The 13020-nt window shown below is 36.0% G+C and overlaps 1 protein-coding gene across 2 annotated transcripts in view; it reads left to right on the plus strand.

Moving 5' to 3' along the window:
• Positions 1 to 9449, plus strand: part of LOC106876061 (tryptophan 2,3-dioxygenase) — a 92700-nt gene extending 83251 nt beyond the window's left edge. For both annotated transcript variants that reach the window (XM_052969833.1, XM_052969834.1), the window contains 4 exons: positions 2488 to 2542; positions 5412 to 5549; positions 7273 to 7363; positions 9127 to 9449. In XM_052969833.1, coding sequence (XP_052825793.1) covers positions 2488 to 2542; positions 5412 to 5549; positions 7273 to 7363; positions 9127 to 9304 — 462 coding nt within the window. In that variant the 3' untranslated portion in view covers positions 9305 to 9449. The remainder of the gene's footprint in view (positions 1 to 2487; positions 2543 to 5411; positions 5550 to 7272; positions 7364 to 9126) is intronic.
• Positions 9450 to 13020: the final 3571 nt, after the last annotated feature.

Here is a 13020-nt window from a genome sequence, read left to right on the forward strand (position 1 = left end):
TTAAAGCTCATGGTCCAGAGTTGAATCTGTGCCATAAACACTTTGTTTATTTGGAAAAATATAGAGTTTTGTTTAACCCAATGAACATAACTACATATAATCTTCACCACTACCATTTATTTATAACTGACTGATTATTTTGTATTATAGATGGTTCATTCATAAATCTTGTTTGAATTATTTGTATGTATAGAAATATTAAATGTTATAGACTTTAACCTTATTATGCCTGCTTTTTGACTATATTGTAAAAATAATTTGTAATCCCTTCAAATACAATCTATTTCCTTATGGGAATAAAAGTGACAAGTACTGTTTATTGTTGAATAAACAGTTCAGGTAATTGCATGGAATTATACCTATTCGGTGTAGCAGAATTATTGATACCTGATGTATACAAACCATATTCTTTTTTACTCTAGGCACAAGGGTTGAAATTTTTTGGTAGGGGGCCAGTCAATTAAATCGACCCCAGTGTGCAACTGGTACTTAATTTATTGACCCCCAAAAGGATAAAAGGCAAAGTCGACCTTGGCAGAATCTGAACTCAGAATGTAAAGACAGACGAAATACCGTTAAGCATTTCGCCTGGCATGCTAACGTTTCCTATTTCTTTATTGCCCACAAGGGGCTAAACATAGAGGGGACAAACAAGGACAGACAAAGGGATTAATCTATTACATCGACCCCAGTGAGTAACTGGTACTTAATTTATCGACCCCGAAAGGATGAAAGACAAAGTCGACCTCAGCGGAATTTGAACTCAGAATGAAATACTGCTAAGCATTTTGCCCGGCGTGCTAACATTTCTGCCAGCTTGCTGTCTTATTATACAAACCATATTACAATGAATGTTTTATGGATACTCACTTGATGCTTTATTGGGAGTAACTACCAATGAAAACATTAAAAAAAAAATAAAGAAACAATATGCTACAATGCAGAATACTATGGCCTGGGTAACAGAAAAGAGTCTAAATAAATAATTGACAGATAAAGGGTATCTCTCAAGGAAGAGATTTCCACTAGATGGTGAATCATCATCATCATCATCATCCAGTGTTTTAAATCTGGGTTTTGTCCCCGTTAATGGGGGTTGCTGGATCTACCTCAATGCCATAGCAACCGAGGTAGACAGGTGCAACCCATCCCAACCTTTGGACTGGCTGGTGCCCACTCTCCTTTGCTATCATGTGGCTTTTTTGGAGCTGGATTTTCTACAAGGAGCATGCCCTTGCTTACCCCCAACCTCAGTTTCTAGATGTGAGTGGGCCCGAGACCAAGTCCTCTACTACGATTTTTACAAAATGTCATAGAAAACTAGCTTAGGAAGGCAGGGACACTACTCCCTGAGACCCCCTTTCAGAGCCCCACTACCTGAGTACCTGTGCATAAGTTTAACCTGGAAAGGTCATTGCACACCAGTCATCATCAGACAGAGCCCATAATGAGAACCAAAATCAAGATTCAATTGCAAGGTAGTCATCAAGTATTGGTGATGGGGACCAGTCTTTGGTTGCGTGCTGGTGTGGCTTTTAAAGACCAATGGGAGTTGAACTTATTGCTACAAACTTAAAAAATACTTGTTGAATTTTGCCTTATTGTCGCTGCTAATAATGGCAAGTTTTTTCCCCCAACTTGTAATACTCTCACTTTCACTTCAGATAGATTGGTCTTTTTGATCCACCTATTTAAGTGTATTGTAAAAACTTCCAAAATAATGTATTGATGATAAGAGAAATCAGACTGTCAGTTCTTGGTTAGTTGCTTGGTGTGTCTGTCAATTTCATCAACTATGACAGACGATAAATATCAGTAGACGATGAGGGTTCCAGTTGATCCGATCAACGGAACAGTCTGCTCGTGAAATTAGCGTGCAAGTGGCTGAGCACTCCACAGACACGTGTACCCTTAACGTAGTTCTCGGGGATATTCAGCGTGACATAGTGTGACAAGGCTGGTCCTTTGAAATACAGGTACAACAGAAACAGGAAGAAAGTGTGAGAGAAAGTTGTGGTGAATGAGTACAGCAGGGTTCGCCACCATCCCCTGCCAGAGCCTCGTGAAACTTTTAGTTGTTTTCGCTCAATAAACACTCACAATGCCCTGTCTGGGAATCGAAACTGCGATCCTACGACCATGAGTCTGCTGCCCTAACCACTGGGCCATTGCTCCTCCACAAATATTAGTAGATTGGATGTTAAAGATGGAGGATTAAAATTATTATAAGTTGTGATCTACAAATAGATAAGTAGACAGGAAAATAATTCTGGATAATTATTTTGTTAAGTGATCAAATAAAATAGTTTATTAGTTGGATGAGTAAATAAAACAAGAACAAAATATTTTAATAATGTTTTATTGATGCTATTTATATTCTATATTCATATGAAGATCATCAAATTATGCCAAAATCAAATCCAAGAATACAAACTTTTCTCTTATAAGATAATAAATTTGTCCTTTGTTTTTCTTTCTGTCTTATAGGAAAATTTCGATTCAATATTTTCTGATGAAATTCATGCAAAATATCTTGAAAGAGGTAAACATCACTCCATTAATTTTTATATATTCACTAATTCCTGTCAAAATATTTTCAGAAATTTTGTACTGGTTCTCTTGAATTTAAAAAACAATTTAAGCAGTTTATTTTTAACAGTAGAGTAGCTTTTCTCTTTCTATTCTTTACATTTGATTTTAACTCCAATTTTAGTTAGTTCATTATCTCACACAGATGTTGTTCATAAAGTAAAACAAACACTTTTTCTGCACTTACATGCAAATACCAAAGCACTAACTCTTGAGTTTCAAGTAGAGTTCTGAGAGATTATGCTGAAATTCAAACTATTGAATTGTGGTTGCAGTGATGTTACAAAGGCAGAGCAGCTACAATGACGATAACCCTGGATAAAAACTTTGAAAAGAAATGAACATATATATGCATATTTAATGCAATATATATATATTGCACAGGAGTGGCTGTGTGGTAAGTGGCTTGCTTACCAACCACATGGTTCCGTTTTCAGTCTCACTGCGTGGCACCTTGAGCAAGTGTCTTCTACTTATAGCCTCGGGCTGACCAAAGCCTTGTGAGTGGATTTGGTAGACGGAAACTGAAAGAAGCTCGTCGTATATATGTATATGTATATATGTGTATTTGTGTGTCTGTGTTTATCTCCCCAACATCGCTTGACAACCTGGTGTGTTTATGTCCCCATAACTTAACAGTTCGACAAAAGAGACCCATAGATTAAGTACTAAGCTTACAAAGAATAAGTCCTGGGGTCGATTTGCTCGACTAAAGGCGGTGCCCCAGCATAGCCGCAGTCAAATGACTGAAACAAGTAAAAGAGTAAAAGAGTATATAACGAAACGATATGCGTATTTAATGCAAGGTTTGTTAAAAAATGTTGAAGCATAATGACAATGAGGAAAAAGTTGATTAATATATTTTCTAAAATATGGGAGATAACTCAGGCAGACAAATAATTTAAGTCGGTGTTATCATTGCAGTAAAATGTAGCTAGATGTAAGCATATCTGATCCCATTATATATTACTTTACCTTTTTAATGCTCCATCCATTAAGTATACTAGTAGCTATTTATCTTCTTGCTACTGTTTAGCCAAAGGTCAACTCAGTAGACCTATGGTCTCAGGTGTTCCATTTGTGAATATCTTGTCTTTGCATGTCAGAGAGTACGTTGATCAATGAATGTATCTCTGTTTAAGATGGGAAGGTGTGATTTGAGACTAATCTGCCTATTATTTCTTGTAGGTCAAGAGTCTTCCTTGTTGGCTCATACTTATTAATCATGTGGATTATCTCTTAGAATTATTTGGTTCTTAAAATAGGTTGATGTAAACAGTCCTAAAAGACTCCAAGAAATTATTGATAAAATCTACTATAGATTGCCATGCAGTATTCAGAAAGATCTCTTGTGTTTCTCACAAGCAAGCATAAAACCTGGAAAGAAGTTTTTTTTAAAAGATAAATCTAAGTGGATTAACAAACTCGAAAGATTGAAGGAGAAAATATATATTATTGTGCTGCATACCTTCATATTTTGAGCTTAAAAAGTTTAAAAAAATAAATATATAAATAAAAATAGTCATTACGATGAAATTAATTTTCATCCAAACTGCTTCACGATGCTGTTGATGATGATTATGATGATGATATTCCCCCCAAAATAACGTGTTATTCTGAAAATAATTTTATAGGTGTATGCATGACGGTGTGGTTACAGAGCTCAGATTGCAACCACATGCTTTTGGGTTCAGTCCTACTGGGTGGTGCTTTGGGCAGTTGTCTTCTATTATAACCTTGAATCTACCAATGCTTTGTGAGTGAATGTAGTGGCTGACAACAGTGCAGAAACTCATTATATATATAATTGTTATTTGTGATGAAACAGTAATAGTTCAAAGCAGCATTTTGTATATCTTAACATGGATATACTGTAGAAAGCCACAAAACTGTAGTACTCATCTCGAGACAGCATCTTGTATAGATGTATAGTGCTATAAAGCACTGAGGTATATCAGTAGTAGACAAAAAGTGTTCAGTGGTGGAATTGTTAAATCTAGATTTCTGCTTTTTTTTTTACATATCATCAGAAGCAAGGATTCACTAGCAACCACAGACTTAGACAAATAGTTCAACCCTCATTGATATGTTAAAATCTAAAGAAAGGTTTTTAAGTAGCAAACTGCAAGAATTTATCATGTGAGAAGAAACTAACCCAAATGAAGGATTACAGAGATATGAACAAGTATAATAGAAATGTCAAAAGAAATTACAATTCTGAACATATTAAAAATAAAACAAAAGAAAAATCACATAAAACCAATTGTAATTCTTCGAAATTTTCGAATGAGGCTAGCAATTTTGAGGAGAGGGGCTTTGTTGATTACACCAACCCTTGCATTTGACTGGTTCTTTATTTCATCGTCTCTAGAGGAATGAAATGCAAAGCTGACCCCAGCAGAATTTGAACTCAGAACATAACTAATCAGAAGAAATACATAACAGTAATTTCTTCAAAGCAATTGCTCTCATAATCTGAAATTTTAACATCTCAATGCTTTTTGACAAATTTTATCAATTTATTTGTGTGTGTGTGTGTGTGTGTGTGTGTGTGTGTGTGTGTTCTCGATCATTTTTTTTTTTAATAAATAATTTTGGTAACATTTAGAATTGGATGCTAGTGAAAAATTAACTAATGATGAATTGATCTGAATTGACCAAACATCTTGAGTACTATGTTGATTGAAATTCCAATTGATTGAGACCTGTGCCTAAGTAAGAAATCAATATTGCAATAAAATTCTTTTAAATTTGTGTAGAAATAGTGAATGTAAAATAGAACTAATTTTTTTTGTTTTGTTTTCTTTACTTTTATATTTCAGGAGAACGTAATCTTAGCCATAAAGGTCTTCAAGGAGCTTTGATGATTTCACTGTATCGAGACGAACCACGTTTTAGTCAACCATTTCAGATTATCAGCAATATTATCGATATTGATTCGCAGTTAACCAAATGGCGCTGTAAGTAGAAGACAAGATTGAAGTGCATAAAGTGTTGTACAAATCTTATTGAAAGTTATTTTCTCTGTGGACATTCATTCACTTAAATATAATATTGTATTTGACATATCTTTTCAAAAATTTTATATATCCACTGAGGCATTAAACTCACATATCTAATCATAAAATATCTCTCTCTTTTGTGTGTGTGTGTGTGTGTGTGTGTGTGTGTGCATGTACATACATACATCATGTTTCTGTGGAAGACATTACGCATGTGATTAGCAGCTGTCCTAAAATGTCGTCACGGTACTACCTCTCTATGCCACACGATGTTGTTGCTATCCGCAAAATAGGCTGTCCTGAAATAAACTTAGAAAACCCCTCTATTATGGAATACATTCATAAACACCAATTCAAGGAATACTGGTGGAATATTCCCATCAAAACTCCAGTCAAATGTAAGCATAACATGCCGGATATTGTTGTTTGGGACAGAGAGGCAAAGGTATGTACCATCATAGAGGTTGGCTGCCCTGCAGATATAAATATCTCTTTGAAAATCAAAGGAAAAGAGGATATCTATTGAAAACCGCTTCGAAACCTCCAGCTTCTATATCCAGACTATGAATTCATATTCAAACCAATAATAATTGGAGCACTAGGTTTTGTTAGTAAATGCTTAAAGGAAAATCTGGATAAACTGGGATTTTGAGAAATTGAAATTGACCGATGATTTGTACAAGTCCAAACTGTGAGTGGAACAATAAAATTTGCAAGACTTTTCTCAAGTTCCAAAAATGAATTTGTCTGTGTTAACTACATCCCAAAGATGAAGCCTTGTATCTTTGCTAGAAACTGGTCCCCTCCTCAGTGGAAGATTTATAATAACTAAAAAAATAGAAGAGAACTACATACACACACACACACACACACACACACACACACACACACCACACCACACACACAGAGCTAATGTAAATTTATATATCTCATACATCGAGAGTGTATGGACAGGTTTCCTCACTGACAGGCCTCTGATATAGTGCTAAACACTTATACTATGTGAATTAGTAGCATTATTTCTCTGGAGGTACTAGATTTTGTGTGTATATAAGCAGATTGGTTGCTTGTTTCTTTGAGATTGGTTGAATGATGCCGCTGATGTGATGCCACTGAAGGTCAAAAATTGATTGAGATTGTTTACCATTTTTAATATGCAATCTACAGAGAAATAGATGAATTTGCACTGAATTGCATTGTATTTGTTGTGGGGAGGCATATCTAAGTCATTATATTTAACATTGCCACTCAGTCCTTGGTTATTTTTAGTAGAATCCAGAGTATTGCAAGAATTCAGAGCAGATGTTTGGCCTGAGGATAATACATGAATTGTGTTTTAATTTTCTGTCTGCTTCCACACCAGTCTTGGAAGTCTGCAGAAATGATTACGGGTACTGCAAACTCCCTCTTCCAACAAAACCATGTCTCAAAATCTGAAACCATATCATCAAATTTACTCTAGTTGAGTGCACAAAAGTCTGTAAAGTACTGCCCACTATTGAAGTTGTACAACAGCAACAAGTACACTGTACTTCAATTTTATCATGAACAAAAAAAGACTGGTTTACATTGAAATTATATTGTTAACTGATTTTTTTTGTTTTATTTTAATTTAATGCTTATTGTTTTGAAACACTCAGAAAGTATTTATCTTCTCTTATTTCACCCCAATTCTTTGTAGATAACCATGTAACTACTGTACAGAGAATGATTGGGAATAAAATTGGAACAGGGGGTTCTTCTGGTTACCAGTATCTTCGTTCAACTGTCAGGTGAGTCTTATTCTTAACAAAGTTTTCAATCTTCTATACAAAGACTAGAAATACTTCGATGTCAGTGCCATAATTCATGCCACCACACTTTTAACTGTAGTTATTGTAGTCATGGTTCTTCATCACTGCTGCTTCCATTTTTTTAGTGCCTATAATGAAACATATCTGATGGTATATGGTTTAGTGGTTAAGAGTGTTACACTCTCTATTTTAAGATCATGGATCAGTTTCAAAAAGTTGTCAAAAATTGAGTAATCCCAAATTTAATAGTCTGTGTCTTGAATAATCGGTATAAGAAATAAAAGTTATTTTCTAATACTATCCATTTCTCTTTTGAAATTAAAACCTATCTTTGGCACTTATTCATTCTATATTCATCATCATCATCATCATCATCATCCATGCTACCTTCAGCATTTAACGTCCATGTTCCATGCTGGCTTGGGTTGGATGGTTTGATAGGATCCGATGTGTCCAATGATTGCATCATGCTTTAGTATCTGCTCTGGTATGGTTTCTATGGCTGGATGCCCTTCCTAACATCAAGCACTTTGTAGCATGTACTGGATGACTTTTTTCATGCCACTGGCACTAGTGAAGTTGCCATGTAACTTGCAGGACTATGGGAAACCAAGGTTGGTATATAGGGGTCGGAAGCTTTATGCAAGAAGATGAGAAGTTTAATCCTTTAGCATTTAATCTGGCTATATCAGGCTCAAATATTCTACAGGTTTTATGTTCAAATTGACCAAATTCAGCCATTCACACTTATTCTATAATATCATTCTAAAAATTTACTAACACATCATTGAAATCTAGAAGCAGTGAAATAATACATGATTAAGTCAAACCAATTTGAATGGATAAACATTATGCTTAACAGAATAATCTGAATGCTAAAGAGTTAAAATATAATTAAAAGCACCGAATGTAGAATAATTATTTTTAAAAAGTAAATTGTTCTAACACACTGATCACAAAACTATCTTACAATATTGTAAAAAGAGCTCCAGATGCAGGCATGGTTGTAGGAAATTTGCTTTGTAACCATATGGTTTTAGGTTCACTCCCACTACACGGCACCTTTAGTGTAGTCTCAGGTTAACCAGAGCCTTGTGAGTGAATTTGGTAGGCAGAAATTGTGTGGAAGCCTATTGCGGTGTGTGTGTGTGTGTGTGTGTGTGTGTGTGTGTGTGTGAACCTGTGTGTTTGTCACACCATCACCTGAAAATAGATGTTGGTTTGTTTACGTCCACGTAAATAAGCAGTTCGACAAAAGAGGGGAATAAAATATGAATCAGACTTTAAAAAAAAGTAAATACTGAGATCGATTTTCCCGTCTGAACCCTCCATGGGGGTGTCCTAGCATGGCCACAGTCCAATAACTGAAACAAGTAAACGATAAAAGGAGAAATTCCGCCGAGGTCGACTTTGCCTTTCATCCTTTCGGGGTCAATAAATTAAGTACCAGTTACGCACTGGAGTCGATGTAATCGACTTAATCCCGTTGTCTGTCCTTGTTTGTCCCCTCTATGTTTAGCTCCTTGTGGGCAATAAAGAAATAAGATTATTGTGAGCAGGACATCTTTTATGAACTGCGAAATTTGTCTTCCTCACAGTTATCTCCCTTCAAGAACATTCATAGTCTTTGTCTGTGCAAACCATTACTAGTTTCTTCGGCTTCTACTGTTTTCAGTTACATGATTTTTCTTCTTTGTTTTCCTTTACATTGTTAATTCTTGTTTTTGCTTTTCTTTATGTAGTGACCGATATAAAGTATTCTTGGATCTCTTCAATCTTTCATCATACTTGCTCCCTCGGGAATATATTCCAATGCTGGATAACCAAATGAAGCGTCGTCTTAACATTGCTGCCTACGATGACAGCATTGACGAACAAGACGAAAAAATAAAACGAATTATAACAAACGATGCCAATTAAATTTAGAATGAGCAATAAAACCTGTTATGAAATGATTATGGAGAAAAATACATTTACACAAATAGCTGACAGGCTGCTATCTATAATATTTCGATAAATTTTCTTATTTTTCTCCATTAAAATTGATTAAAGTGTTTGATTCAAATTTTTTCCCACTGAACTTCTTTCGCATTTATAGATTATTTATTATTTTATAGAGTTCTATAATCATTGTTCCATAGTATCTTATAGTGCTCCTGTACTATAATAATATGGATGTCTTTCTATGATTTTTACTATAATTTTAGTATCATATTTTCTTAGAGATTATATATCACAGATAATTCATAAAAATGAACAAGTTCAAGCACTATTATTTAAACTATGAAAGTATTGCAGGTTTGATTATCATCTTTTAATTGGAATATCGGAATTGATTTTAATTACTATTGAACCAAAAATTTTCGTTAGAAATATACCAAATTAAACTTGTCACTCCCAAAATTTACCTGATATAGTTTGTGTATAATTTATTTTTGAGTAACCTAAATAATTTAAATTTAAATTAAATACCACCATGAGAGATGAAATGTGCAAGCCACAGTTGAAAATGGAAGCTGCTGGATTTGGCTAAAAAATGATTCTGGGAAGTGGTTAGAATAACATTGTAACAAGATTGTTAAATAGTTGATTTTCATATCAGAAGCGGAACCCCGTTTCAGAGTGGGGGTCAGTACACTATAAAGGGCTCAAGAGAAAAGGCTACAAAATAGCAAGTATCCTTTTAATGATCCTGTCAAACAGCTAGTGTGTGGAAGTATCTGGTCTGTAAATCTACCTTAAGTTACATTTCTGACAGAATAGAAGGAATAAATTGTTGTTGGCACTCCGTCGCTTACGACGTCGAGGGTTCCACAGACACATGTACCTTTAACGTAGTTCTCGGGGATATTTAGCGTGATACAGTGTGACAAGGCTGACCCTTTGAATTATAAGCACAACAGAAACAGGAAGAAAGAGTGAGAGAAAGTTGTGGTGGAAGAGTACAGCAGGGTTCGCCACCATCCCCTGCCGGAGCCTCGTGGAGCTTTAGGCTCAATAAACACTCACAACGCCCGGTCTGGGAATCGAAACCGCGATCCTATGACCACGAGTCCGCTGCCCTAACCACTGGGCCATTGCGCCTCCACAGAAGGAATAAATATTCCATCAGGAAAAGATAAACCCAGAAATGTTTACTATTGCTTTGCATTATTAGATCTTTTCTGCATCAACAAAATCAGCTTGAGTATGGATTTAACATGTCTTCTGTCTTTCAAAGCTCAACCAATTTTCTGATCTGTTGTTGTATTCCTCTCGGGGGACTCGCAGAGAAAAGACAACGAGTTGTACAACTTAGTTATTACATTGAAACGCTCTCTCACAATGAAAAGTTTTGGGTCGAACTGTTCCTTCATGAAGTCAACGATTTCGTCCATTGTCAAGTTGTTGATATCTTTAGGCGGATTTTGTTGAGTAGCCAGATTAGCAAGTTGATTGTAAATAGTAGCGGTCTGATTGGTCAGGAACACTTGTGCCATGCGTTGTTCAGGTACAGCATTAGCAGCCACAAACGCGCGGAATCTTGACCAGTAATCAAGCCATAGTTCTGTCGTTGAATCAAATGCAGCAAATGGTGGAATCAACACTGTTGCTGAAGCAGCTGAAAAATAGCCACTGGAATCGCCTTCAACTTGTCGAACACCAAACAGTTTTAACAGAGTGTCCATATCTCTCTTATGTTGTTGCATTTGCTGTTCCATTTGTTCCCTAAACAATTTTATCAGCTCTACTGTCTGTTTTTCAGCCATTGCTATTAAGATGAACAATTTTACGGCAAAGTATGCATGTAATCCTACCGGCGACGCCAATAAACTCTGTTGTATTCCTCTCGGGGGACTTGCAGAGAAAAGACAACGAGTTGTACAACTTAGTTATTACATTTATTTACTAATTACAAACAAAGAACGCACTCACCGAATGTTCGTTATTAAGAAACAAGAATCATGTCCTCGCCATATATATCAATAATATTTTACTTCGACAGTCATTCAAAACAACAATGAAACAAGGACCTCAGACGAACAACAAACAAATCCAACAGTCCATATAACATCTGCCTTATCAGTAATGTAGCTGTGTGGTTAAGTAGTTCGCTTCTCAACCACATGGTTCGCGGTTCAGTCTCATTGCATAGTACTGTGGATAAGTATCTTTAGCTATAGTCCTAGATCAGGGGTTCTCAACCGCTTTTTAATCTATGGACGCCTTTGATCACTATTTTATTCTGGTGGATCCCCATAACCTTTCGATATTTAAAGATTTGTCTTAGAAACTTCTTTCAAAATCCCTCTTGTTTTTTGCACATTAACTTGTGAAGGCTGAATCATGTAAAACGCTAGAGATAGAAACCAATCCGTTTCTTGCAATGCATACATCTGAAGCAAAATTTTTTCAAGGGCATAAAATATTATTGTGGATCCTTAATTTACTGTTTTGTTATGTGGACCCCAAAAGTCTTACATGGACAGCGGTTGAGAACCACTGATCTAGATAGACCAAAATTATGGGAAAAGATTGGGTAAAAATCCGCTCACAAAGAAACCTATCGCGCAAAGAAATTCACGCGCGTGCGCATGCGTGTGATTCCTTGTCTTTACAGAACGTGGTAGTTGTAAACGAGTGTCACCGTCATGCAAGCAATGTTATTCGTTTCTAAACTTCTGTGAAAACATGTCCAGACATGAGGAAGTATTTATTACCTTGGTTGGAAAGAAACGGGGGAGGGCTGGCGACAGGAAGAGCATCCGGCCGTGGAAAAATCTGCATCAGTGAACTCCGTCCAACCCATACAAGCATGGAAAAGTGCATGTTAAAACGATGATGATGATGGTAATTATAGAGACGTAACTGTGCCTGGTATTTATAGGTATTGTAAGGTAGCAGTTAAGATTTCTACTCACTCAAGCCATGCAAATATATTGAAAGTAGTAATATAAATGCAAATCTTATCTTATCAATCAAATTTTACTTAGAAAAATTCTACGCATCAAATCACACCTTGAACGCCACCACTACTTAGAACCTTAAAACAAAAGACTGATAGTATTTCCATCCTATAAATATTGTCCTTCTCATTCAGTACAGAAGGATCTTAACGAAACACGCAAACAGCGGTAGCGTCAATAACTTTCTTTACTTCACTACGCAAATCTAATGGGATATAAAGTATGGCAGCTTTTGTGTTGTAACTGAATTAGAATTCATCTTGATCATCTCTGCTGGGTCTATAAACAGAAAGCGGTGGCTTGCCGGAATAGACCGAGCATTGAAAGAAAAACACGTCGACACTTCAACACTGTATTGCATGCGAGACATCACTTTGAAACGGAGTGTCTGAACTAGAGAAGAAAGAAGTTGATGGGTGTGGCATATCTGGAGCACTATGTCCATAAACACTATTTAACCACTGAACTGATTATTAATCACAACTTACGTTTCATAAGTCTGTTTGGTGGCTGTGTGGTAAGTAGCTTGCTTACCAACCACATGGTTCCGGGTTCAGTACCACTGCGTGGCACCTTGGGCAAGTGTTTTCTACTATAGCCTCGGGCCGACCAAAGCCTTGTGAGTGGATTTGGTAGACGGAAACTGAAAGAAGCCCGTCGTATATATGCATATATATATATATATATATA

The sequence above is a fragment of the Octopus bimaculoides genome, chromosome 7 (genome assembly GCF_001194135.2).
Source record: "Octopus bimaculoides isolate UCB-OBI-ISO-001 chromosome 7, ASM119413v2, whole genome shotgun sequence".
Taxonomy (NCBI): Eukaryota; Metazoa; Mollusca; class Cephalopoda; order Octopoda; family Octopodidae; genus Octopus; species Octopus bimaculoides.